This window comes from Plecotus auritus (assembly GCF_963455305.1).
Source record: "Plecotus auritus genome assembly, chromosome: 7".
NCBI lineage: Eukaryota > Metazoa > Chordata > Mammalia > Chiroptera > Vespertilionidae > Plecotus > Plecotus auritus.
The window spans coordinates 1,118,577-1,144,680 of NC_137774.1; the positions used below are offsets into that span (position 1 = coordinate 1,118,577).

At 68.4% G+C, this 26,104-nt stretch overlaps 1 protein-coding gene across 2 annotated transcripts in view; it reads right to left on the minus strand.

Moving 5' to 3' along the window:
- Positions 1–610: 610 nt before the first annotated feature.
- RPTOR (regulatory associated protein of MTOR complex 1) overlaps positions 611–26,104 on the minus strand; it is a 97,931-nt gene continuing 72,437 nt past the window's right edge. The window contains exons 12-35 of one of the 2 annotated variants that reach the window (XM_080677685.1): positions 24,420–24,503; positions 22,457–22,567; positions 22,073–22,147; positions 19,452–19,517; positions 19,069–19,260; positions 18,657–18,797; positions 18,250–18,367; positions 17,392–17,532; positions 17,006–17,164; positions 16,678–16,796; positions 15,885–15,988; positions 15,289–15,472; positions 14,715–14,822; positions 11,345–11,450; positions 11,043–11,157; positions 10,788–10,912; positions 9,941–10,045; positions 8,541–8,588; positions 5,166–5,272; positions 4,358–4,485; positions 3,833–3,919; positions 3,146–3,262; positions 2,909–3,038; positions 611–2,355 (exon numbers count right to left, since the gene is read on the minus strand). In XM_080677685.1, the coding sequence (XP_080533811.1) occupies positions 2,287–2,355; positions 2,909–3,038; positions 3,146–3,262; positions 3,833–3,919; positions 4,358–4,485; positions 5,166–5,272; positions 8,541–8,588; positions 9,941–10,045; positions 10,788–10,912; positions 11,043–11,157; positions 11,345–11,450; positions 14,715–14,822; positions 15,289–15,472; positions 15,885–15,988; positions 16,678–16,796; positions 17,006–17,164; positions 17,392–17,532; positions 18,250–18,367; positions 18,657–18,797; positions 19,069–19,260; positions 19,452–19,517; positions 22,073–22,147; positions 22,457–22,567; positions 24,420–24,503 (2,739 nt within the window). In that variant the 3' untranslated portion in view covers positions 611–2,286. The remainder of the gene's footprint in view (positions 2,356–2,908; positions 3,039–3,145; positions 3,263–3,832; positions 3,920–4,357; positions 4,486–5,165; positions 5,273–8,540; positions 8,589–9,940; positions 10,046–10,787; positions 10,913–11,042; positions 11,158–11,344; positions 11,451–14,714; positions 14,823–15,288; positions 15,473–15,884; positions 15,989–16,677; positions 16,797–17,005; positions 17,165–17,391; positions 17,533–18,249; positions 18,368–18,656; positions 18,798–19,068; positions 19,261–19,451; positions 19,518–22,072; positions 22,148–22,456; positions 22,568–24,419; positions 24,504–26,104) is intronic. The other variant, XM_080677686.1, reaches the window with a different exon arrangement.

Sequence of the window (26,104 nt, forward strand, 5' to 3'; positions counted from 1 at the left end):
GGAGCTCCCTGCCCTGGTGTCAGCCCCGGGGCCTCCACACGACCCTGGAGGTGCCGGCCACGCAGGCCGGGGATTGGGGCAAGCACAGGGCTGCATGTGGTCCAGTCCCGCCCTTCCTCCGAGTGCCCTGGTCCCAGCCCGCCTGGCCCCGCTCTGCCCCCCACTGCCCTGCCGTTGGCTGCCCCTCGTCCCTCAGCCGGGACAGCTCCTGTCCACCCCAAGGACCCCTCGCCTCAGCAGCACCGACCAGGCACGGAGGGGGTGGGCTTCCCAGTGGGCACAGCGGAGTGATGGGCGACCTCCCGCCTGGGGTCACTGGTGTGGCGGGCGCGCCCCTGCACCACAGCCAGGGCATCCAAACCCTAACCCCTCCCAGCCCCTCCCACGGCAGGCAGCACAGCCACTTCCTGGGCCGCCCAGCCCCTCCCACGGCAGGCAGCACAGCCATTTCCTGTCACGGGGGCCACAGAGCCTGTGCCCGGGCCTCAAGAAGCCACCGCCTGAAGGTGTGGTGGCCCAGGACCAGCCCGGCCCCACGCCCCGCCCCCCGGAACTGCTCACGCCCACGTGGCCCACGTGCCGTTTTCCCAAAGGAGGAGCGCCCGTCCCGCACGATTTCATCAGCGTTTATTGTCCGTCACCGAGCTCCCGGCCACACTGAGTCCTGAGTCCGTCCGTCCCTCCGATGTATCCGGTAAAATAAATAGGGGGTGAGCCTTAGGGCGGGCTCCTGTGCCTGGTAGCCTCATGATTGAGTTTCCGCGTCACATCTGTGGACAGCCTCGCGTGGGGCAGCTCATAGTTCTCTCAAAGCAAACAGACCCGCACGCCGCCCGGAACCTGGAGGGACCCGCTCCGTGCGTCAGACACTCCCTCAGCGTCTGGGTGGAGCTCGGCCTCCGGGAGGTCGGGGGTCAGCACTGGGGCACCCCGCGGACGCAGCGTGGGGAGTGGGACTTCTGTCCCAGAACCACCTCCTGGCGGGAGCAGGCAGGGCTGCGGGCAGGACCCCCCTGCGCCCAGCCCGTCCGGCCCCAGTGCAGACCCCGGCCCAGCACACCGGGCTACACTGCAGGCCGGCTCCGCCTGCTGAAGGCGCCCTTGGCGGAGGCCGAGCGCCGCGCCTGCAGCCAGGAGGCCTCGGCGTGCGCTGGCGCTCACGCACACTCACACGATTATTGGCCTCTTGCTGGCAGGATGAGTGAAGCCCCCCCACTCCTCTGTGAATAACCCTGATTCCCAAGTGCGTTTCAAACATCATCATCGAGGTTGTTTTGAGTTCCGGGTGCTGTCTCAGCACACCCCCCGGGCCCTCCATCGGCCGCGGCCACCACTCCCCTGCCATGCGCTCATACACGCATGTCTGCACACGCCTGTGCACTCGCACATCTGCACATGACTGTGCACTTGTACACACGTGTGCACACAGGCCTGTGCACTCTCACACACACACACGCGATAAAGTGAGCAGCGAGGAGCTCTTGTGCGTTATAGCTGCACAGTGTGGGGACAGGGACTGCAGACGAGATGTCGTCTAACCAGACACTCTCAGGCCTCCAGCTGTGCCTCCCTGCGTGCACGTGTGTGACACGTGTGCGAGCACAGGCAGGAAGATCATGGACCTGGGCGCTGCCCTTCGGGGAAACATAGGCCTGTGGCCTCAGGCAGTGGCTGAGTCACCAAAGACCCGCCTCCTGCCCAAGGCCGCAGGCCCCTTCTCTAAGGGACCTTGGTAACGGGCCCAAGCTCGAACCCAAGGCCGCGCCTGTGCCGGAGGGTGGCTGCGTTGTGGGGGTGGATTGAGCCCGGGGGTTGGCGGGAGGCCCGGGTGCCAGCTTCTCCGTCTCCTCGGTGCTGGTCTCGAACCCCCGCCCTCGCGCTGTGCACAGCAGAGGCCCCGGCCGGCTGGGCACCTCCCGCTGGTGCGTGGCGGGCGGTACCGGCCCAGGGGCCACCGGGCGGCCGAGCCTGGGGAAGCCGTCCGCCTCGGAGCCGGTGGAGCCCAGGCCCGGGTCCGTGGAAGATAAAACGAGTGTTTCCGCTTCAAAACCCTCGGGAGGAACACGGGAGGGGCGGTGCGGCGCCCTCGGCCCCAGGCCGCGTCTCAGCAGGGAAGTGACCATGACATCACACGGTCATGCCGTCACGCCGCAGGAGGAACTTCATGGGCCACGGCGCGACAGCGAGGACAGACAGGCAGACAGCGCAGCCGGAGCCTCGGCAGCCAGGTCAGGACCGGTCCGGGCAGCGGCCCCTCTGTACATGCGGCCTGGCCCGCGGGCGCCGCTATCTGACACGCTTCTCCACGGAGTACACGGACATGTAGTAGTCGTTGCTGCCCACGGCCAGGTGAGGCTGCGAGGAGAGGGGGCGGGTGAGTGGTGAGCGGTGCGGGCCCCGGGGAGGCAGGTGCAGAGGTGGCGGGCCGGGGCTTTCAGCAGAGCCGTGCCCCCCCGCCCCCAGCTGGAACCTGCAAGGGCCTGGTCCCTGAACCTCTCGGGTTGCCCCAGGGATGCTCTGGGGACCCAAGGTCGTGCCTTTCGGCAGAGCCGCCTGCTAGCCTGTGACTGTGGATGCCTGCACACAGGACAGGCATCGGGTCACGTGTGTGTATGTGTATGTGTATGCGTGCATGCGGTTCCCCAGAAGACTCCTCGGGGGACTTCCTCCAGGGGTGACATTAGTGCAGGTCAGAGGTGGCGGGAGGGCGGGTGGCTCACATGACTGCAGCTGGGCCTTCCCCGAGGACAGGGGTAGGGGTGCTGCCTCAGGGGGAGGGCGGTGCGGGGCCACGGCCCTGGACCCGGCGGGCGGAGGCCCAGGAAGGTGGGGGCGTGGCTGCAGCCCACCCGCTCGCTGCTGGCCCTCGGGTGCCCCGGTCCCTGCCCCGCCGGGCGTGGGGACAGACCCAGTGCGGGTGGAAGGCCAAGCAGCTGATGGCGCCGACGCGCTGGCCCATGAAGCCATCGTAGTACTTGATGCTGTTGATGAGCTCCCCGGTCCCGCTGTAGACGGCGGTGAACTGGTTCACGGAGCCGCTGCAGGGGCAGAGGGGGGCTGTCAGCACCTGCTCCGGGGCGGGGCCGGGAGGGCGGGGTCTGCAGGGCGGGGTCCAGCCGCGAGCAGCCGGGGGCCGGGCACCTACCAGGCGATGAGGTTGGCCTGGGGGTGGATGTCCAGGGCCGTGAGCCCCTTCACGATCTGCAGCACGCTCACGGACTCCGGCATCCGCGGGTCGAAGAAGCGCACGTCCCCGTTCACGCTGCCGAGAGGGGGTCGCGGTGAGGGAGGCCGGCCCGCCGGCCCCGGGACGGGCACGCAGAGGCCATGTGGAGCCTCCTAGGCCCTGTGAGGCCCACCCACGGCCCCGGCCGCAGGACCTCCACGGAGCAGCGAGGCCGCCGCAGGGCAGAGCGTGGGAGCGAACGCCTGCTTCGTGTCCTGTCCCCGAGAAGGGACGGTGCTGCAGGGACACTGGGGGGCGGCCGCTCTCCTGCCCGGCCCGGCCCCGCTCTGTGTTTACTGTCACAGGGAGACAGCGGCTCCTTAAGAAGAGAGCGGCGGCTGTGACAGTAATTACATCTCCTGTCCCTTTAAGGGCAAATGAACGTTCGCTGCTCTCAGCACAGGAGGGTCCGGCGGCCGAACCTGGTTTAACGGGTGGATGACTGGCTCGGGCAGGGACCCCTCAGCCAGGCGCCGGCAGAGGCCCTGTGCCCACCCGCTCCCTGCACCCGCCCCCTCCTCCCCGGGAGGGGACCCCACCGCGGCTGGTGGACACCCAGGACGTTTCCCAGCGGGAAGCGCTGTCTCGCAGCTGCCCAGCCGTTACCTGACGCTCACGATGTGGCCCTCGGGGCGCTTCTGCAGGCAGGCCTTCACCACCCAGGCCGTGTGCTCCCGGAACGTCATGACGCGGCTGCGGGCAGAGCGGGGGACGCGGGTCAGAGCCCCAGGCAGGCAAGCAGGGGACGCGGGACCAGGTGCAATGTGTGCTGTCACCTACCAGCCCCCGGCCTCGGGACGGTGGAGGACAGCGGACACCAGCTCCTCAGCACCCACACAGGTGCCCTCACCTGCCCGCCTGCCCCGCCCGCGCCCATGCACGTGGTCCCGACGCCACGGTTGCTCACGTGTGACCCAGAGGGGTGGGCAGCAGCCTGCCTGGGGACCTGAGTTCGGGAGGCAGCACCTGGCCTGGACCTGGCCCCACCTTCCCGTGGCCCGTCCACGCTCACAGGGCGTGAGGCCTCTGTGGAGGGCCCGCACCTCTGGGCTCCCTTTGGGCCCAGCAGCCTGGCAGAGATGTGACCTTGGGCCCCAGCGGCACGGGGTGGGTCGGGCGCAGCCGCATTACCATTCGCTGAGGGCCATCCTCCGGTCGTAGACGCGGACAGAGCCGTCCCCGAGGCCGGCCACGATGAGGGACCGCTGGGAGTCGCAGGACAGGCTGGTCACGCAGCTGTCGGCGCCCGTGGGGATGTCCTAGGGCGAGACCGTGACCACAGAGACCGTGAGCCACCCAGGCCAGGGACTGCGCCTGCTCCACCTGGGGCACCTGCAGGGCCGCTGGGGCCTGAATGACAGGCCGGGGCGCACCAGGGCCCAGCCGGGAGACATGCCGAGACCCGGTCCCCAGGCCACAGCGGGCCAACAGGCTGTAATGACCGGCTTTCCGAGCCAATTAAACTCTCGGTGGCTCCCGCCTTCCTGGAAAGACAGACGAGCCCGTGGGGCAGTGGGAGCTGTCGGCTGCTCTGGGGCTCTCTGGAACGCCTGCCGTCAGGGAGGGCCTAGGGGAGCTCCCAGCCCCCACAGCTCCTGGGCTGTCAGTGCAGGAAGAGCAGAGAGAGCGGGGGCGGGGGGGGGGCGGAGCCTCAGCCCTGGGGGTCTGGGCCGTCACCTGCCGGGAGGGCTCAGGCAATCCATGCACTCCTGTCCCTTTGCTGAAAGGGACAGCACAGGACCCAGCCATCAGTCACAACTAGGAGCGTCCGCCCGCTCTGACCTCCCTGGCCGGCGCCGTCATCGTGTCTGGGACCGGGCAGGGCGCCGCCACGTGACCCGATCCAGACGCCAGCGGGTCTGAGGCTCCCAGTGCCCCCCCCCCCCCCCCCCCCCCGTCACTGACATGTCACAGCGGCTCAGTGAGCCCGAGCGGGTACCTGCACTTTCATCTCGCGGTCCGTGTCCCAGATGCGCACGATCCGCACGTCCCCCGAGCTCATGAGGAGGCCGGTCTCCTGCTCCCAGTCCACCACCATCCCGGCTCCTGGGGACGGCACGCCTCACCTGGGAGCCTGCTCTGGGCGCACGCCGCCCGGCACCCAGGACCCAGACCCACGCAAGCTCGAGCCGGGGCTCCCCGTGCACCGAGTCCTGGGCGGGGCAACAGTGCGGGGAGCCCCCGCCTCCCTGCCGGCCCGGCACTGCCGGAGGGACAGGGCCTCCGCGGACCCTGTCCAGCACCCCTGGCTCGGCCGCTGGGAGCTCGGGGCCTGCAGTGCTTCCCGAGCCTGGCCGGGCACCGAGGCTGGGAGCCGCCTTCCCACGCCGACAGGACAGCGGCCGAGTGGCTGCAGCGCTGGGACCTCCGGGAGGACGCGATTTAGGACAAGGTTTAATGTGCTGTCATCAGCCCTCACCCGGGGGGTTTCCCCGTTGACAGAGAGAGAGAGAGAGAGAGAGGGAGAGAGAGACAGAGAGACAGAGAGAGAGAGGGAGAGAGAGACAGAGAGACAGAGAGAGAGAGGGAGAAGGAGAGAGACAGAGAGAGAGAGGGGGAGAGAGGGAGAGGGAGAGAGAGAAAGAGGGAGAGAGAGACAGAGAGAGAGAAAGAGAGAGAGAGAGAGAGAGACAGGGAGAGAGAGAGAGGGAGGGAGAAGGAGAGAGACAGAGAGAGACAGAGAGGGGGAGAGAGGGAGAGAGAGAGAAAGAGGGAGAGAGAGACAGAGAGAGAGAGAAAGAGAGAGAGAGAGAGAGACAGGGAGAGAGAGAGAGGGAGGGAGGGAGGGAGAGAGAGAGAGAGAGAGACAGGGAGAGAGAGAGAGGGAGGGAGGGAGAGAGAGGAAGAGAGAGACAGAGAGAGAGAGAGAGGGGAAGAGAGAGACAGAGAGAGAGAGAGAGAGGGGGGGGGGGAGAAACAGAGAGGGAGAGAGAGAGGGAGAGAGGGAGACAGAGAGAGGGAGAGAGGGAGAGAGAGAGAGAGAGAGAGAGAGAGAGAGAGAGACAGAGAGAGAGAGAGAGAGAGGGGGGGGAGAGACAGAGAGGGAGAGAGACAGAGAGAGAGGGTGAGAGGGAGAGAGAGGGAGAGAGACAGAGAGGAAGAGAGAGACAGAGAGAGGGAGAGAGGGAGAGAGAGAGACAGAGAGAGAGAGAGACAGAGACAGAGACTCTGACCAGGGGTCTCCTGCAGCGCCCTGAGAGGCCCGGGATCGAACCTGCAACCGAGGTTCGTGCCCTTGACTGGGATCGACCCCTCGACCCTTTGGCCCGGGCTGACTCTGACCACTGGGCTCGCTGGGGCAGAGTAAGATTTACTTCCCATGTTTTAGCGCAGAGCGAGCCCGGAGAAACCCTTGTCCCCGCCCAGGTCTCACCGTTGCTAACGCTTTGCTCTTTTTGTTTTTTTTTTTGAGAAGGGACGTTTTAGACGCAGGGAGGCCTCCCCTGGCGGCTCCGTCCTGGGACGAACCTCCCTCAGGCGGGCACCTCCGGGTGTCACTCCCGGGGTCACCTGGGACCGGCCCCGCTGCGGAAAGCCCCTCAGACACCACAGCCGCCAGGGGTCCTGCCCCTCCCCCCCAGGCTGCAGTCGCGGGTCCTGCTGCCCGGACGGGACGCAGCCGCTGGCCCGCCCGCCGAGACCCCCGTCCTGCGTCCTGCCTTCCAGACGGTGGGCGGAGAGTGTCTCCCCTGACGGGACCCTGTCCTTCCTCTGAGCGGGCCCAGCGGCCCCGCTTCCCTCTGGGGCGAGCAGCAGAGGCCCTGCCACCTCCAGGCTCCCCCCTCCCTCTCTCCCTCAGCTGTTTCACCGTAAGAGCTTCTCACAAACCCGACACGGTGAGTCCCAGGGTCTACAGGTGCTTCTTGTTCTCTTTCAGGGACACTCGGGGCCCCCACGTGGACCCCGCCAGCCCCATGTGGACCCGCCAGCCCCACGTGGACCCCGCCAGCCCCATGTGTACCCGCCAGCCCCACGCTGTGCTGCGTGCCCGTGGAGAATGAGCCACTACCAGGCGTCCTCAAACTACGGCCCGCGGGCCACATGCGGCCCGCCAAGGACATGTATCCGGCCCGCCGGGTGCCGCTGCCTGTCCTGCTTAGCAGCCGACGCGTCCCGGGCCCGCAGTGCGCATAGGAATTTGTTCATAGTTTTTTTTTTTAAACTATAGTCCGGCCCTCCAACGGCCTGAGGGACAGTGACCTGGCCCCGGTTTAAAAAGTCTGAGGACCCCTGCGACTGAACAGACAAGGACAAACGGTCGCTGGGAGGCTGGCCAGGCTCTGGCCCTGAACAGGAACCCTGCGTCGCCCAGGGGGGGCCGTTGGCTGGAGCACCGGCTCTGCACCAAGAGGTCGCCGCCCGGCCCCTGGCCGGACACAGCGGGCAGCCAGGCCGTCACTCTCTCTGAGAACCGACAGGCGCACCCTGGGAGGAGACCGACTTGGGGCCTGGCTCGGTGAGGCCCCGCCTCTTTGTAAGTCACCTGCGTGGTGAGACCCGGGGAGACACGTAACAAACAGGGCGGCACGGCGTCCGGCACCGCTACAAAGGTGCCAGTGACAGACAGCGCGAGAGCCAGTGTCCCAGTGGGACCTGCCCGACAGCAGCGCCGCCCGTGTGGGTGTCGCTGTCCCCGCCCTGGCCCACAGCACCCCTCGCCTGTCGCCGAGCCAGCGCCGCCCCCCCCAGGCTATCCTCTGCCCTCAGCCCCCGCTGCTGCCTGCACTCTGGCGCTCAGCAGGCCGCCGTGCGCACTTCTCCGACGGAACCGATGCTGCCAAGGCCCTGCCTGAGAGTCTCCTGGGAAACACTGTCCGAAGGTTTTGGTGGGAAACAGCCTTGCTCTGGGGCCTCTGCTCCGACAAACGGAGCGAGCTCCCTGGGCCTGCGGCCTGAGGGACTGGGGAGGCGGCCGGGACCCCTCGCCAGCAGATGGCGACCTGCTCTTCCCAATCCTGGGCCAGTGGGCGTGGCTCGGAGAGGACAGAATGCAGACCCTCCAGGAGCGCGGGGTGAGCGCAAAGCGGGGTGAGATTCGGAGCCGCTGGGCTGGAGCGCCCACCCGCGGAGGGAGGGGGCGCCGGAGGGCGGCCCTTGGAGGCTCCCTCCGCGGCGGGGATTCGGTCAGGGCTCCGCGCTCCCTGACGCACCCCGGGGCGGGTGCTCTCTGGCTGGCGTCCTTGTATTGGACGGATCTGTGCGGATGGAGCGAGGGAGAACCCAGCCCTGACCCTCTGCTGCCCTGAAGGGACCAGCGCCAGCAGAAGAGGGCAGCGCCCACCAGCCTGGCGGCCCCGGGGGCAGGGGCACTCACCTCCCTGCTTACTGTGGTCAAGATAGATGGAGACCTTTCGGGCCAGACCTGCGAGGAGACAGGGACGTGGTCTGATGGAAGGCGAGCGGCCAGGCGCACTGACCCAGCCAGACTGACGACGGCTCAGAACACCAGGCAGCGGGGGAGGGGAGGGGCGGGAGGTGCAGGTGGAGCGGCGGCCTCGCCGCACCTGCTGGCTGGGCGAGCGTTCACCTGACAGATGCCCACTCGGTCGGCGGTGCTGTGCACCGAGAGACGGGCCCTAACACGGCACCGCACGTCCGTGTGCTCCGTCTTGGAAATGCCTACGTGCAGGTGGGTGGCGGGAGGGGCGTCCAGAGGCGGGGAGACGTGGGGACGTTTCGGGGAGGTTAGTGGCCAAAGTGGCAGGAGCTGCCCGGCGGGGCACCGGAGACCAGAGACGGCGCTGGGTGGTCTTAGAAACAAGGCGAGGCCGAGACAGGGCCTGCAATGCTGCCGTCACCGCCAGCTCCCGCCAGGCCTGCAGGGGCCCCGGCAACAGGGAAATGGCTGTGGTGGGTGGGGTGTCCGGCTGACAGTTTGTTTCTGAAGAGCATGGCTTTGTTTTAGACACACGCCAGTGCCGCCGGCCTGGAGCTGTCCCTGCTGGCAGCCAGGTCCCTCCCTCCCGAGTCGCCTGAAGGCGCTCAGACAGGGTGCGGGGAGCAGAGAAGCCTCTGGCAGCAGCAGCACCGGGCAAGGGAGGGAGACAGGGCCCCGGATCCCAGACCCTGACAGCCTGAACCCAACCCAAGCCGTCACTGCTGCGGGGCACAGCGAGCCGTGAGCTGAGGCCTCGGGACCCTTGCGATCCCTGACCTGGTTCCTGGAGGACAGCAGGCAGGCGGCCCGTCACCCACTGGGCACGGCCGGGCTCCCCCACCCGATAAGCAGCGTGCAGAGCTGTGCCTGCAGGGTCACGGCCAGTGCACCCTCAGCACAGGGCAGGGCCAGGCCAGCGCACCCTCAGCACAGGGCAGGGCCAGGCCAGCGCACCCTCAGCACAGGGGGGCCAGGCCAGCGCACCCTCAGCACAGGGGGCCAGGCCAGCACAGGGCAGGGCCAGGCCAGCACCCGGCTCCAGCCCAGACATAGGCACCCACTGGCAATCCCTGCGCACTCACCCCACAAAGGGGGTTAATTTGGGTGCAAAGAGCACAGAACGCAGTCCCCCAGCCCCGTCAGCAGCATCTCTTTTCCCAGCAACACCCCTGCAAGCCAGGGATGAGGCTGAGGACAGGGGCGCGCAGGCCAGGGACGCCCCAGGTCAGAGGTCAGCTCGACGGCCTGTGCACAGCCGCCTCTCCCAGGTAGAAGCGCTTTTGTGGAGACGGGGAAGCCGGCCGGCTCACGATTCCAGGATTGGCCTTGACACTGACCTCGGTTTGTCGGCAGCATGTCCGAGAGGCCCTGCCACGCGGTCACCATTTCTGGATTCTTTTCCAAATCAGCAAAGTTCTTCCAGACTCTGATGGCGCCGTCATCTAGGGGAGAGGAGGGAAGGCGGTCAGCACGCAGGGCTCCTTGGCCCGAGGAGGAGGCACGGAGATGCCCCTCGCCTCGCGGAGGCCTGGGGGGTGGGGGGGCGCGGCCACCAGCAGGCTGTCCCTGGGGCGCACCCCCCGAGGGGCCTGGGACTTTGAAGGAGCGCTCAGTGACCAGCCCTCTGTCCCAGGGAGGACGCCCACACCCTCCCCATGCCTCCGCGGCTCCCCACGACCTCTGTCGTCTGGGGTGGAGGTGCTGGTAGACGGGCAGCGGCTCCTAGGCCAGAAGCAGAGCCGTGTCTGAAGTGCTGCGGGAGGTGATGGGTCGCCAGGTGGCTCAGGGGCAAACCAGGGTTCCAGGGTGAGGCCGAAGTGCCGGCATCTCAGACCAAACGGGAGAGTGTGGGACCCGCCGCCGGTGGGGGCTGTGGCTGGAGGGGCCGTGAGGGTCGCCGCCAGGCAGAGGGCCGCTGGCGACCGGTCTCCCTCCACCTCGCCTCACGGGCTTCGCGGAGGCTGCGTGGACAGAGGCTCCGGCGCCTTTCCTGGGCGGGGACGAGCGGGTCCCCGAGGCCGACACCGTCCCAGGCCCTGCCGGCACTGGTCACGGCTGCCCCGCCGCCTGTGAGGAGCCCTCGCCCTCAGAGGCCTCCCAACTCCTGAGGGCAGCGGCCTTCCTGTGACCCAGGACACCCTCCGCCAGCGGGAACGCCCGGCCCGGCCGCGGGCACGCGCTCACCTGTGGCCGTGAGCAGCAGCGAGCAGTCCTGGCCGTTTAGGTACTCCATGGCCGTGACCCGCGTGTACCGAGGGTTCCCGTTGTGGAAGTAGTCCAGCTTCTCCCCTTTCTCCCAGTCCCAGAAGCTCCAGGGGCAAGAGAGGGACAGCGATGAAGCCGGGGACGCCGCCTCACGCCCGCCAGGACGGCCGTCGTGGCCGCACCGCCCCCCCCCCCCCGCACCGCCCCGCACCGGTGTCATGTGCACACACTCACCAGATGCTGTCCTTGTCCGCGACGGCCACGCAGGGCGTGAAGGGGTGGAACTTGACCACGGAGGGGACCCCGGGGTTCCTGTTCAGGAAGATCTGATCGTCCAGCCGCGTGATGCCTGCGCAAGGGACGCACGGCGGCCTCAGCCACAGCCGGACGCGGGCCTGCACCCGGACCCGGGCCGGGGCGGGCCACTCCCCCTCCGAAACGTCAAAGGCGGGAGCCGCGCTCGTGGGGGCAGGCACCCCGGGCCGCGTGGGCTCGGGCCGGGCCTCCAAGCCCCTCCTGGGCGTCGGCCGCCTCACCCCTCTGGATGAGCTGCTGCGCCTGCCTCCGCACACGGCTGTTGCGCAGAAACCGCCACTCCCGCTCCTTGCGGATCTGACTCTCCAGGTCGTGCTCCTCCGGGATCTGCAAGAGCAACACCCGCCGTCAAACGCCGACGGCGAACGAGGCCCCGCTCCCCACGCCGCACACAGGCTGGGCCGGCCCCTGCAGCCCTCCGGGCACCCCTCGGGAGGCAGCGGGCCCTGGTCCCCCTCGGGAGGCCGGCCGTGGCAGCGTCAGGAGGACCGAGCGCGGACCCGGAGTCCGAGCCGAGCACGGAGGGCCGGCCCAGCCCGAACTCGCTTCGCAGCCGCGTCTCTAGCCCGTGCCTCCCGGGTCCCCTTTCCTTAGGAAGGCCCCGCTTCTGTATTTTGTTCTCTTACTAAAGGAACCAGCGCCTCGCCCGGGCCCCCGAGGTTTCCTTCCCGACGGTTCATGGTCCCCATTCAGGGCTGACTCGCTCTGGCTTGTTCCCGCAGGTGTGAGGGGCTGCGGCCCACCGTCCCCCGCCGTCCCCCCGCCCCCCGAACACAGTGTCCTAGTTGAGAATCGACAGCCCTCTGCTCCAGGCCGAATCCCGGCGCTGTGTCCCACTGGCCGGTGGCGCCTGCCACCACGCCACGTGTCCCGATCGCCTGGGCTGCGCGGCGAGCCTCACAACGAGACCGTGAGCCCAACCACGACCCGCGTCACCTGTCTGGGCTATTCTGGTCTCTTCGCTTCCCCCCGCACCTGAGACCAGGCTGTCGGTTTCTAAAAGCCTGTTGGGGCTTCGATTGAGACCGTATTGATTTACAACATCAATTCAGGGAAAACACTGCTGAGTCTTTCAACCACGAACAGGGTCTCCATTGATTTCGGGCTGATTTCTTACGGTGTCCGCACTTTTCAGCATTTGGATCTGGCACGCGCTGTTCTTTGGGGTTTGTATCTAACTAACGGTGTGATTTCACACAGAAGCACAGCGACTTCTGTGTAGGACGCGGCGCCCCGCACCCTGGGACACTCCCTTCCTGCAGCAACACGATGCCGAGTGCCTGGGGTCCGTGCACACGACAGTGCCATCTGCACGGGTCTGCCCCCCCCCCCCCCAACCAGCCCTCCGCGGCTCCCGCCTGGCCGCGGGGTGTGGCCGCAGCGGTGGCTGCCTGCTCCTGCTCCTGCTCCTGCTCCTGCTGAAACCGGGACAGGCCCCCAGGCGCCCTGCGAGGGGAGCCCCGCCCACCCGCCTGCCCGGCTGTTACTGGGAATGGACCCGAGTCCTGCCCCTCCTCGCCCTGCAGCTCCGGAGGCACCGCTTCCTCTGCCCTGCTGGCAGTCATCACGGGAGCGTTGAACACGCTGGGCACCGGCCTTCCCGGGACAGAGGCCTGGTCACCGGCGTTGACCGTGTCCCATTTGCTGCGCTGCTTTGCTAATTACGTGAGGACTCGGGACCGGTGTTAGGAGGGACACTGGCTTGTAGTGATTTACTCTCGCTACGCCTTTGACAGGTGTGGTCCCAGGGGGCGGCTCCAGTGTGGGACAGGGCATGAGGCTGGCACTGCCAGGGACAAGGCCCACAGCACGAGGGGCTGAGCACAAATCCTGAACCCTGCGTAATCAGAGCCAAGATCCACGCGTCTGCTTTAAAGCACACGACAGGCCGTGCCTAACGTGCTTTCTGCAGCAGGTGTGAGCTCTGGGAGGTGCATGGGGGGGAGGTGTGAGGTCTGGGAGGCGGGTGGGGGGGAGGTGTGAGCTCTGGGAGGCACGTGGGGGGAGGTGTGAGGTCTGGGAGGCACGTGGGGGGGAGGTGTGAGGTCTGGGAGGCACGTGGGGGGGAGGTGTGAGGTCTGGGAGGCGGGTGGGGGGGAGGTGTGAGCTCTGGGAGGCACGTGGGGGGAGGTGTGAGGTCTGGGAGGCACGTGGGGGGAGGTGTGAGGTCTGGGAGGCACGTGGGGGGAGGTGTGAGCTCTGGGAGACGTGGGGGGGAGGTGTGAGCTCTGGGTGGAGAGGTGTGAGCTCTGGGAGGTGCGTGGGGGGGAGGTGTGAGGTCTGGGAGGCGCGTGGGGGGAGGTGTGAGGTCTGGGAGGTGGGTGGGGGGAGGTGTGAGCTCTGGGAGGCGCGTGGGGGGGAGGTGTGAGGTCTGGGAGGCGTGTGGGGGGAGGTGTGAGCTCTGGGAGACGTGTGGGGGGAGGTGTGAGCTCTGGGAGGCGGGTGGGGGGGAGGTGTGAGCTCTGGGAGGCACGTAGGGGGGAGGTGTGAGCTCTGGGAGGCACGTAGGGGGGAGGTGTGAGCTCTGGGAGGCACGTAGGGGGGAGGTGTGAGCTCTGGGAGGCACGTGGGGGGGAGGTGTGAGGTCTGGGAGGCGTGTGGGGGGAAGTGTGAGGTCTGGGAGGCAGTTGGGGGGGAGGTGTGAGCTCTGGGAGGTAGGTGGGGGGGGTGGTGTGAGGTCTGGGAGGTGCGTGGGGGGGAGGTGTGAGCTCTGGGAGGCGGTTGGGGGGGAGGTGTGAGCTCTGGGAGGTAGGTGGGGGGGTGGTGTGAGGTCTGGGAGGTGCGTGGGGGGTGGTCTCATCCATCGAGGGGGGGCCCTGTCTGGACGCAGCTCTTCTCGGCCACTCGGACCCAGGAGGCGGCCCTGAGACGTGAGGAAACTCCACAAACGCGGTCGCTCCCGCCTGTGCCTGGGGACCGGCCTCGCTAACCGGTGTCAGGTGACGGGGCTGCGGACAGCTCTGCCTGCTGAGCACACCGGTCCTTAGACCGAGGCCGTCAGGGGAGGGGGTGTCTTCATTCTGAGGGGGATGCCGGCCTTGAGCTATTTCTAGTTCCCACGTGACACAGGCCGTGGAAAAGCCCCCCCGCGCGTCACCGCACACACGTGCCGTGGGACAGCTAGTTAAGCCCACAGGAGCACAGCACACCTGTGCGTACACCTGGGACAGCAGGAGAACGAGAAAACAGACGAGGGAACACGCTCTTAGCACCGATCCCCAGTGAACGTAACAGGAAACCGCGAGGTCCTGACGCTCCCAGGTCGGCTGCACCCGGAGCTGCAGACACAGCAGCGTCGCGCGGCCTCTACGCCGCCCGAAGCCCGGGCACCGGCTGTTTCCACGGGCGTGACAGCCCCGGGACAACCTGTGTGCACGTGACAGTGACACCCGCTGCCCCGGGGGCCGGTCCTGAGAGGACACTTCCTGCCTGACCTCATGCCCACGCTCCGTGGCCACACGGCGCATCGGGCCAGGCACCGGCCACTGGCCACCCCGCCCACGGGACCCAGACCGCTGGGCGCAGACAGAACACTAAGGCGGGCGGCTTCCTGCCCGTCGGACAGGGACGGCCGCGCCCCGGCCCGCGCACCTTCATGACGGGCTGCGCGAAGTACCGGGCGCTCCAGTCACAGAAGCCCGTCTGCATCGCGGCCGAGATGAAGCTCTTGTGTCCGGTGTCGTCCGGGTCATCGGCGGGCTTCCAGGCGCGGGGGGAAGAGAGACAAGTGAGCCCGTGCCCGCCGTTTCTCTGCACCTCGGAGCCGCTCAGACCAGACAGAGGCAGGTCCGGCTGCTGTGTCCGTAAGCCTGGGGCTGAGCGGGGGGTGGGGCCAAGTGTGGGGGATGGGGCCGAGCAGGGGCAGGGCTGAGTGGGGGGCGGGGCGAGCGGGGGACAGGGCTGAGTGACAAATCGGGCTGTAGGAGCCAGCATTAGGGAGGCCACCTGGGTCTGTGCTCCAGGAACCCTGTCGCCCGGGGCCGTGGGGGGGCCTGGGCTGTCCCTGTCCTGAGTGGTTGGATAGCCCCTGGGCGCCTGGTCACCGACCCCCATAGGCCTCGGCCGCTCGGTGCGGGGCTGCGCTCAGACCGGCCCCGCGTCCCCGAGGCGTGAACTGATTAGCAGTTGGAGTGCGTGAGCCAGGGCCACAGCGCCGCCGGCGCACCTGGTCGGGGCCCTTGTCGAACATCTTCCGTGTGCGCGGGAACTGGTGCGAGTGGGGCGTGTACTGTGCCCCCGTGGGCCCGGCGGTGCCCAGCCGGCCCGCGGGCAGCTCACGGCTGCCTGGCTGCTTGGCCACATCGTTGGTGGGGCTGGAGCTGCTGGCGCTGGACGTTGGGGGGGAGCCCCTGCCATTGGGGAGAAGAAACCCGGCGTCACCTAGACCCCCATGGACGCCAAACACCAGCCGCTTCTGCCGCACCCTCCCCCTCCCCCACCCCCCATCAGCGACTCCATCAACTGCTGGTGCTGAGCGGGGAGCCAGCAGGCCCTGGGGACCCACTGAGCCAGCGGGAGGCAGGCCCGCCTGCTGGCCACGATGGGACGCAGAAGCCGCCCCACAAGCCTCGGAGCGAGGGCCACAGAGGCCAGGCCCAGGCCCCTCTGCTGCGGTTTGTGCTGCGAAGGCGGGCAGGATCGCAGGGAGGGCCAGGTCGGAGCGGTGCAGGCGCGAAGGAGCGGGGAGGGAGGCGAGGACACGCGGCAGCAGGGGGACGAGCCAGCGTCCTGGGACCGAGGACGCGCCGGAGCCGCACTCACCCCGCGTGCTGGATGTGGACGCCCTTGTTGGTGGGGCTGGCGGGCGCCGACTGGGTGAGGGAGGATGCGCTGAGGATGCGCTGAGGCCGGGCGTTCATGGTGGCCTGGAAGAGCAAAGGGACCAGGGACGCACCGTCAGCTGGGGACAAGCTGAGGCCGCGGGCGGACGCGGGCTGGGGCCTTCCGAGCCGCCTCAGCGGGAAAGGCCTTTAGGCGAGGAGACGCCGCACCGATGCGGGTACCAGAGGGAACGCCCACCGTCACCTTCCAGATGAGAGGCCCCCTCCTGCTTTTCTAGAAACTTCCCTGGAGGGCAGCGGGGCCCGGGGCTGGCCTCCTTGCCATGCGGGCAGCAGGGCTGAGGGGGAGGAAGCTCCGTGAGCTGGGGGCCGAGCTGGGGGCCGAGCTGGGGGCCGAGGGCCGCAGCACCCGCGGGTCTGGCACCGCACCCGCGAGAGGACTATGCCCGCCGGTCCTGGCACTCGGAGAGGGAGCCGAAGAAACGGAAGATGGAGGTGCCCCCCAATGGGAGACGGAGAGCGGAACGAGAAGGGCTTTCCAGGTCCCGCTCCAGCCAGGAGGGTGGAGTAAGCAGGTCAGGCGCGAGGGCGGCCACGGGGCCCGGGACGGAGCGGGCAGGGACAGTGCCGATTCGGCAGGCAGGGGCGGGAAACGCCCGATGCCCATCGGAAGCTCACGTGGGTGTCGGGGTACGGAGACGTGTCTGAGCCGAGGACAGGCCTGGCCTGTGGGGGCCTGCGGGGCCTGGGCCTGGGGGGACGAGCACACGCACCTTGTAGGCGATGCTGTTGAGCACCTTCATGGCCAGGTCCGACACGTCGGGGTAGGGGTCGGCTGCCAGGTGCAGCAGCACGCGCCATATCTGCGTGTACACGCTGTTGAAGGAGACGCCTGCGGGGAGGGGAGGCGGGTCAGGAGCAGGGGCTGTCTCCTGGGGGCAGGGCCTCGGCGAGACCGCTGCTCCGGGCCGTGATGGAGCGACGGGAGGTTCCGGCAGCCTCCCTCGCGATGAAGCGACGCGTGTCACCAGCTCCAGGCTGGGTGACGGCACTCTCTCACGCCCCGGCCGGCGGCCAGGCCCTCTGGGCTGCGGGGCTCACCTATGAGGGAGTTGAGCGCCGAGTAGGAGCTGACCCTGCGCATCTTGTCGATGGTCTCGAAGGACAAGATGTACTCCTCGTTCTCAGGGCTGCCCAGCGTGCTGCTGGCGCTGCTGCTGGCGCTCAGGTTCCCGGGGGAGAAGGCCACGGCGCCACCCGCTGCCGGCACACGGAGGGCATCAGTCTGGGCGCCCAGACCCCCTTTTGGTCCCACCCTTAACGGCATGATTGACACCCGTGGGGCCACTGCCCTCCCAAGGAGACCCAGCTGGGGGGACCCAGGCGGGGGAGGGGGCTGTGCAGGCCACACGTCTATGGCAGAGAAGGGGTGCCCCCTGACTCCTCGGCACCCCCCCCGCCCCCCAGGGCCCGGCTCCGCCTCTCACCTTCCTCCGTGAGGCTCAGGTTCTGCAAGGACTTGTTCAGGCTCCGGGCGGTGGTGACGGCGCGGATGTTGCCGTAGGAGCTCACCGAGCGCAGCCGGGGGGCACAGGGGCTGTCGCGCACGGGGGTCAGGCTCCCGCTCTCTGGGGGAAGGGGAGACCGCGTTCACCGCGGGCGTCGGGGGAGCCGTGCGAAAGCCCCCCCGGGCCCATGCGTGCGGTGAGGGTCTGACACAGGCAGCCAGGCAGCTGCCCCAAGTCACGCGCAGGGAGCAGAGGTGACCCACGCGTGTGGTTTCGTGAGCAGGCCCTGTGGCCGCACCAGGCGCCCCGTGAGGTGGCGCTGGCAGGACCCCGGCTGCCCTCTGGTGGCGCACGGCTGTTTCCACGGGGCACGGGCACCCCTTGGGCCCCTCCCTGACGCACCGACAGCGGCAATGCCGTCGCTTCACTACGGATCACGAGCCCTCTTCCTGGCAGGCAGGGATGGCAGAGCTCTGGGGGGCGGGGGGTGCGGGGGGGGCGACCGGGACAATGAGACAACTTTGGTAAAAGGCCGATGTGAGAGGAGGTGCTGCCGAACGTGCCTTAGAGCCAGGACCCAGCCCTATGACGGCATCGTCACCGCAGGGGCCGCGTGCGCTGAGCCCCCGGCCTGTCCTTCCCACGAGTCTCGTCCGGAAGGGCGAGGGGACGAGGCGGGGCGTCAGAGCAGCCCGTCCGTCCGCCCTTTCTGCCTGGTCGCGCCTGGGAAGGGGAACCAGCCCCGCAGAGCCGCGTCCGGGGGGCGAGGGCGTGACACCTGCGCCAGCTTCTGGCAGAACTGAGGGCCGCGGGCTGGGCGCTGTGCGGTGGGCGTACCTGTGGTGGCGGGGGAGGGCAGCGGGTAGTTCTTCTCCTCCTCCATGAACTGCAGGGCCACGGAGCAGAAGTTGCTCTCGTACTGAACCACCAGGTGCGTCAGCGCCACCACCAGCTCCTGGGAGGGAGGCGCGGTCACAGCCCCGCGAGCAGCAGCGACCCCTGACCGCCGGGCTGGAGGCGCGTCGCGTGGAGAAGAGGGCGATGACAGAGCCCCGCACTTGGACCGGCAGCGGGGACGCCGGCCTCTGGGGCCCTCGGCGGGCCGGGCGGGGCGGGCGGGGCCTGGTAAAGGCCTGGAGGAAGCAGGCACACGCACACCTGGGGGCAGCGCGTCCCGGAGGGCCAGCCGCGGGAGCTGAGCGCTCACGGCTGTGGACAGGGTCACGGTCAGGCCAGGCACGCACCTTCCGTACCACGGGGCTCCCGTCGCTGATCAGCTGGGCCAGCATCATGGCCACGTTGTGGTCGATGGTGGTGGAGTGATCGGTCCTCTCGGCAGAGTTGCCCACAAAGGTGCCGAGGGCAAAGACGGCCGCGCAGCGCACCTGCGGGAGGCACAGGTCACCGCCCGCCCGACCCGCTGGGGAAGGCAGGGGCCTTGTGGCCTGGCTTGGGGGCTGTGCCCGTGAGGGAAAGGGGGTTCTGGGGACAGGCTGTGGGGAGACAGCCGTGGGGGGACGGGCCGTGGGGTCGCAGCTTCCGGATGCCAGACGCACCCTAGGGGGAACAGCCCCATTGGAGGTGCTGTCCCAGTGGCGCCCCTTCACCCACACGTCCGGCAGGACCAGCAGCGCCACGGGCCCCGGGCGGACCCACCTCGGGAACAGGGTCCGAGAGGAGGCTGCAGAGCTTCTCCTGGGCGCTGTCCCGCACCCCACACCACCTGGCCGAGTCGAAGTTCTGCCAGATGCGCCCCAGGCAGATGGCCACCCACTGGCGCAGCAGGGGGTGGGGGTCGTTGAGCTGCTCCAGGCAGATGGCGATCAGGTTTCCCTGCAGGCAGGCTTCCTGTGGCGGCAGGGGACAGCGTGGGCCACACGCCCAGGGTCGCGGCCCTCACCTTTCTCAGAAGTCTCGGTACGTCCCACCCGTTTCAATGCCCCTGCGGATGGCTGGTGGAATGTGGGGCTCCGCCTCCACCCCCAGCGTGGCGGCCCCGAGCGTGGCAGCAGGAGGCGGGGGCGGCCCGGGACACCCACCTGGCCCGTGTTGTAGTTGTTGACGATCACGGCGAGGATGAAGGCCGTCATGGTCCTGTGCTCGGCCTGGAAACAGAGGCCACGCTAGCCGTGCACCTTCCCGGGAGCTTGCACCCCGCGCCCCGCACCCCGCAGAGGTGCCACTCAGACCACGAGCGGCCGGCGTTCCTGTCCCTGAGCCTGCAGCGCCGAACAGCCCTTTGGAGGGTCTGCCAACCACAGGCCGCAGGGCACAGCTGCTCCCCGCGGTGCAGCCACAGGACGGGCACAGCCCACGGTTTCCGCTCCCCCACGGCCCCGCTGCCCCGCGTCAGGCACAGGAGTAAGGAGGCCTGGCTCTGTCCTGTTTCTGCCTCGCCCTCTCCCTGGGCGTCTGCTGGACAGTCCAACTTGACTCTGTCCCCCGGCCGCGGGCTCAGGGGTTGAGCGTTGACCTATGAACCAGGAGGTCAGGGTTTAATTCCCGGTCAGGGCGCGTGCCCGGGTTGTGGGCTCGATCCCCAGTGTGGGGCGTGCAGGAGGCAGCCAATCGATGATTCTCTCATCACTGATGTTTCTCTCTGTCTTCCGTCCTCTCTGAAGTCAGTGAAAACATATTTAAAATAAAACTCTCCCGTCCTCCCTCGGTGCTGATGCGGGAGGGGCCTGACTACCCATGTGCGCGGGGCCTGAGGCTGCCTCCGGCATTGGCACTGAGCCCTCGCCTCCCGGGTGAAGATGGCCCCGAGCCCTGCCTCCTGCCCGGCCCGCGGGTGGCCGGCGACTGTCCATCACTTTCACAGCCACCGTGTTTGCCGTGTCCTCGCCTCCTGCCGCCTCCTGCCACCGACTCCCCTCTGGGTCCACTTCCTCCTGATCCGAGGCCTAGAAGGCTCTTCGGTGGGGGCCGCGCCCGGTACCGACGGTCTCTGAAGATGCGCTGGCTTCACCCTCACTCTGGTGACGCTTTAGCGGGACAGAGGGCTGGGGAGACCCGTCCGTGCCGTGGCCCGTGGGCTGCCGCGGAGTCGTGCTCGCTCCTGCACACCACCTTCCTCCGCCCGTCCTTCCGCCCCGACAGCCCGCACCTTCCTCGTGGCCGTGCCGCGCGGACTTGTCCGGTTAACCTCCTCCAGCGTCCGGGCCCTTCCGGCCTGAAAACTCGCTTCCTCGAGTGGAAACGGCGCCACCCCCGGCTCGCACTCGCCCGTGCTTTCCGCCCGGCCGTCCGCTTCGAGCGGGCACCGCCTCCCCCTGCGTGACCACTCTCCGCGCGTCCCCTGTGCAGCCTGATGACAGGTTCTGCCCCCGAACCTGCCTGCTCACTACGAGGGCCTTGCTGGTCAGCCGGAGGGTGAGAGCAAGGACGGAGCACGTGGCTCCTCACCCAGGAACCAAGTTCCCGAGCGCCCACGCGATGGCTCACTTTTGGACACGCCACGCTGTGTCCCGACCGCTGTGAGCGCGCTGGCCCAGGCTGACGGCCTGCTGCCCTGCTCCCCTGCCTGGGTCGTGGGCTGTGGTCGCAGCGGCGTTTCTGGCGGATCTCCCGGGCCGGCTGGAGGGCCCGCGGGCGGGTCTGCCTGCGCTTCCCAGGCCCGGAGATTTCAATGACCCGGCGGCTTCCGTTCAGGCCTGGGCAGGTGGCTCCACTCACCTGGGAGCGGAAATGCAGCCCCACCCGTGCTCCGCCCGCTGGTCTCTCAGGGGCCTCCAACACTGCCCAGCAGGGAGCGGCGAGGAGTGGGGCGGGGGCTCCCCACGGGCTCCTGGCTTTAAGCGGGGTGTCAGTTTCTGAGCCGTCACCAGCTCCGGCCCACGCCCTCTGCCATCTCAGGGGTGCCAGGGCCCGGGACGTCCCTGCGGCCGCCTGCCTCCTCTCCGTGCTGCCCGCTCGGCTCCTTCCCTGCCCCTCACTGCTGTCCTCACGGGCCCGGAGCAACGGGGAGTCACTTCCAAAACGCACAGAGGCTGTCGACCGGCCCACGAGCCGCCTCAGCGCCACTGAAAACACGCACTACTGCCTCTCACAGACCCGCCTGCAACGCTCGGGCGTCTCAAACCTCCTTCGTTTAGAAACCCAGCCAGAGGGTGAAGCCACGCACAACCCCTTCCCACAGCGAAGGCCCGGGGGCTGCGTGGGGACAGACCGTGTGTCCACAGGAGTCACACACGCGCTGCTCACACGCCACCGAGAGTTAACGATTCAACGCAATGCAACCGACTTGGAACTTAAGCTTCGCTCCGATTCCCGGGGCACGTCGGCGCCTCCCTCGAAGGTGAGCCGTCAGCACGGGTGCGTGCTGATGCTGAGCTAACTCAGCTCACAGGCACGAGGGAGGGCAGGTCCCACATGGCAGAGGCCTGCCCCGGACAGTCACACAGGCCACCCACACCACCCTGCACGCCAAGGCCCAGCATGGCCTCTCGGGAGGGGCTGGGCAGCTAGCATGACGGCGCCACGTCCCGGGCGCTGGGAGTAAAGCGGAGGCGGTAGCACTAGCGCGGCTCCCGGAGCGCGGCCCACAGCTGGGTGGCGACGGGCGGGGCACCTTCTCCTGAGCCCTCGACGAGGTGCCCGCAGCCAGACAGGCGAGAGCGACCCACACCGCGGCTCCATCCCTGCAGCGCAGGGGCCTTACCGGCATGTAGGGGTCGGCCAGCACCGAGAGGAAGTACTTGTGGCCGCTGTCCTTCACCAGGTCGGCTTGGCAGGACTGCGGGGAGAGGACGGAGGGTGAGCGAGACGGCTGGGAGGGTGAGCGAGACGGCTGGGAGGGCTCTCCGCGGCTCGAGGTGCGAAGGGCAGACGCTGCTTGCACATGCTCCCCAGGGTGGCGGGGCGAGGCATGCCCTCACATGCTCTCAGGAAGCTGCTCCTGGTACCTGAGGGTCGGGGGGGGGGGGCCCGGCCGCAGGACCAGCTCCCTTGCAGGCCCCCCTGCCCCTGCCCCCCCCCACGTCCTCCCACGGTGGCCCCGCCCACGCTCAGCAGCCACGCCCTCGGGGAGGACGCGGTGACTCACACTGTCCACGGCCAGAATCTTGGCCCAGATGAAGACCAGCAGGGGCCGCAGCTCGCGTGCCGAGCTCTGCAGCAGCTTGAGCACGTAGGGGAAGATGCCCACGGACAGGGCCTGCGGGGGAGTCCGTGTCAGCGGGGGGCTGGTGGCCGGGAGCGGGGCGCCCTGGGGCTGAGGCTGAGGCGTGGCTTCGGCAGATGGGCCGTGGCATGGGGACGGCGGTGACTCGCCCACAGCACGGGGCTCCCTCGATTCCTGGTCCAACTTCCTGTCTGGAAGCTGCCAGCCGGGGGAAGGCCCCGTGCCCTCCACGACCCCGTGATCCTCAGGTATGGAGGCGCCGGGCCCTCCACGACCCCGTGACCCTCAGGTATGGAGGCGCCGGGCCCTCCACGACTGTCCGCCAGCCCCACAGCACACGGACACGGAGCAGGGCCTTCAGACAAAGGCACCCGAAGGGGCAACGTCGGGGCTTCCGGGCCCTGAACCCAGCAGTGAAGCACCTTTGGGGGAGGGGGTCCTTCCTGCTCTCAGGCGGGGCCGCCAGGGGGAAGATGGCCCCTTAGTGAGGAGGACAAGGGCAAAGCCCGGCTGTGTCCTTCCACCGGTTTTGTGCTGACTTATCGCAAGTGTGCTGGACTCCAGTCAGGTGCCCCCGGGGACAGGTGCCCCCTCTTGGACAGGTGCCCCCCCCGGGGATAGGTGCCCACCCGGGGATAGGTGCCCCCCCGGGACAGGTGCCCCCCCCGGGGATAGGTGCCCCCTCTTGGACAGGTGCCCCCCTGGGTCAGGTGCCCCCTCTCGGACAGGTGTCCCCCTGGGGATAGGTGCCACCCTAGGATAGGTCCCCCCCCGGGACAGGTGCCCCCTCCTGGGGCGGGACACTGGCCATTGGTCGCAGCAGGGCTGTGTCCCCATTGAAGGCCACGTCTAATGAGGACGGCCTGCAGGCCTCACCTCAGGGCCACATGTGTGCCTTCAATGCCTTGCTTTTGCAGCAAGCCACACCCTCCCTTGGCCTCGCTCAGCTCCCAAGGCCAGTTAGTCTGTGGGAGTGAGCCCCGCGAACGGAAACCTCTGAGATCTACCCACACCTGTCTCCCTGCTGCTTCCTGCGGTGACCGCGCGGCGCTGACAGGTGCGCAGACCCTGCCGTGGGCGCCGGGGGGCCACCCTGTGCGGGCCGGACTGTCCCTCCCAATCCCCTCGCCTTCAGGGACTAGGGCTCAGCCTCCCGCGGTGACATTACGTAAGGAGGAAACGTAAATAGCCACACACGGCGGTCAGAGAACGCGGCTCCCCCGCGGCAGCCGTCCCGCCCACTCAGCCGGCGAGCACGGTGCAGCCCCCCTACTTCACTGAGCGCGGGGTTTACCTCGGCCAGCGGGCCCCCCACGCAGGCCCGCCACCCTACGGCACGGGCAGCCTATGGCCCAGAATCCTCAGCTGCCTGGTTGCAGCAGCCGTGACGTTTCAAACTGTCCCGCTCCTGCCGTTTGCCAACAGAAGCAGACGGGCCCCGCGCTGCCGGACAGGCAGGCCCGGCTCCTCCCCCCGCAGAGGCCCTCCCAGCAGCTCTCTGCTCCCGGTCTGTGGAAACACTGCTCCTTGGCTCGGAGGCTGCCCGTCCCTCCTGTTCTCCCGGCCGGCCCCTCCTCTGCAGGGCCGCTGGGAGGGGGCTCAGCAGCCGAGAGGGGACGCGGGGACGAGGGCTCCTGGGAAACGTGCCGTGTGGCTGGAGCGGGCGGGCGGCTGAGCCGCTCCTGGAGAGCCACACGCGGGCGCACTCTCCGCGCTGCGAGTGACACCCAATAACAGCAGGTGGGACAAGGGGCGGATCCAAACCCCCCACGGCGGCAACAGGCCCACCGCGCCCTCCCAGGGCCTCATGGGCCACTGGCCACGCCCACGTCACCCTCAACCACAGGGAGGTCACTTCTGACTGTGACCCGCAGCAGACACGCACCAGGCTCACCGCCCAGGGGCCCAGGTCCAAGAACCGCCCCAGCAGGTCCAGGGCTCTCAGCCGGTGCACCTGGCTCAGCAGCACCTGTGGGGAGAGGAGGAGGTGTCATGGCGGCACCACCGCAAGGCCGTGCAGGTGCGAGGCCGGTCCCTCGGGTCAGCCCTGCGTCCTGCACCGTGGCCCACGCGGGGGCTGCTGTCCCCGCTGCTCCGCTCAGAGGCCACAGCCACAGGTCACACCCAGGGGTCACACCCACAGGTCCATCCACAGGTCACACCCGCAGGTCACACAGGTATACCCGCAGGTCACACAGGTACACCCGCAGGTTACAGCTGCAGGTCACACCCACAGGTATACCCAGAGGCCACAGCCACAGGTCCACCCGCAGGTCACACAGGTACACACACAGGTCACACCCACAGGTACACCCGCAGGTCACACAGGTACACCCGCAGGTACACCCGCAGGTCACACAGGTACACCCACAGGTCCATCCACAGGTCCATCCACAGGTACACCCACAGGTACACCCACAGGTTACACAGGTACACCCACAGGTCACACAGGTACACCCACAGGTACACCCACAGGTACACCTGCAGGTCACACAGGTACACCCACAGGTACACCTGCAGGTCACACAGGTACATCCATAGGTACACCCGCAGGTCACACAGGTACATCCATAGGTACACCCGCAGGTCACACAGGTACACCCACAGGTCCATCCACAGGTCACACCCACAGGTCACACAGGTACACCCGCAGGTACACCCGCAGGTCACACAGGTACACCCGCAGGTACACCCGCAGGTACACCCGCAGGTCACACAGGTACACCCGCAGGTCACACAGGTCCACCCACAGGTCCATCCACAGGTCACACCCTCAGGTACACCCGCAGGTACGCCCGCAGGTCGCAGCCGCAGGTCACACCCACGGGTCACACGGTACCCAGGAGGCACGGGAACGAACACTGGAGCTGCGTTTCGGGGTGTTCCGTGCCGGCACTTGGAAACCTGCTCTCGATGGAGGGCCCGAGCCTTCCCTCACGGGGACGCACGGCTTGGGAAAGGGGCCCAGGACGAGGGGCTCTTACGGTAGGACTGGCTTTTGTTTGTGCTGATACGCAGCATGCTAAGCGCCAGGCCTGTTTGCCTTCCTTCCCGTTTAGCCCGTGCATCCGATGGCACCGATACGCTGGCGGCACCAGTGACCGACCGGTCGGACGGGAAGCAGAGTGTCAGTCACCGGCGACTGACATGGCACTTAACGTGTTAAAAAAATCCCGTTTCAGATTGCCCTGGACCTGCGGGAAGTAGAGGCGAACGCTGGGGAGCCCAACGGGCGCGGGGGACAAATTCCACGACGTGCGCCCCTCGGTCACTCAGGCTCTCGGCGCCGCCGCCTCGGTCTCCGAGCCCGGGTTCCCGTGCGGCCCCGTGGAGTCACGCAGATGCCCGCTTCCTGGTCGCAGGCCCCTCCCTTCTCCGGCATCAGCGAGGGCTCTCCGGGCCGCCGTCCCCGGGAGCGCAGACGGAACGGAGCGTGAACCCATCGACAGGCCATTCCCAACGGGCTGCTCGCCCGGCTCAAGAAGCGGCTCCACACGCCCGCGCCGCGCCGCACCGCACCGGCCCCGCTGAACTGCACCGGCCCCGCTGCTGACACGCCAGGGAGGCCAG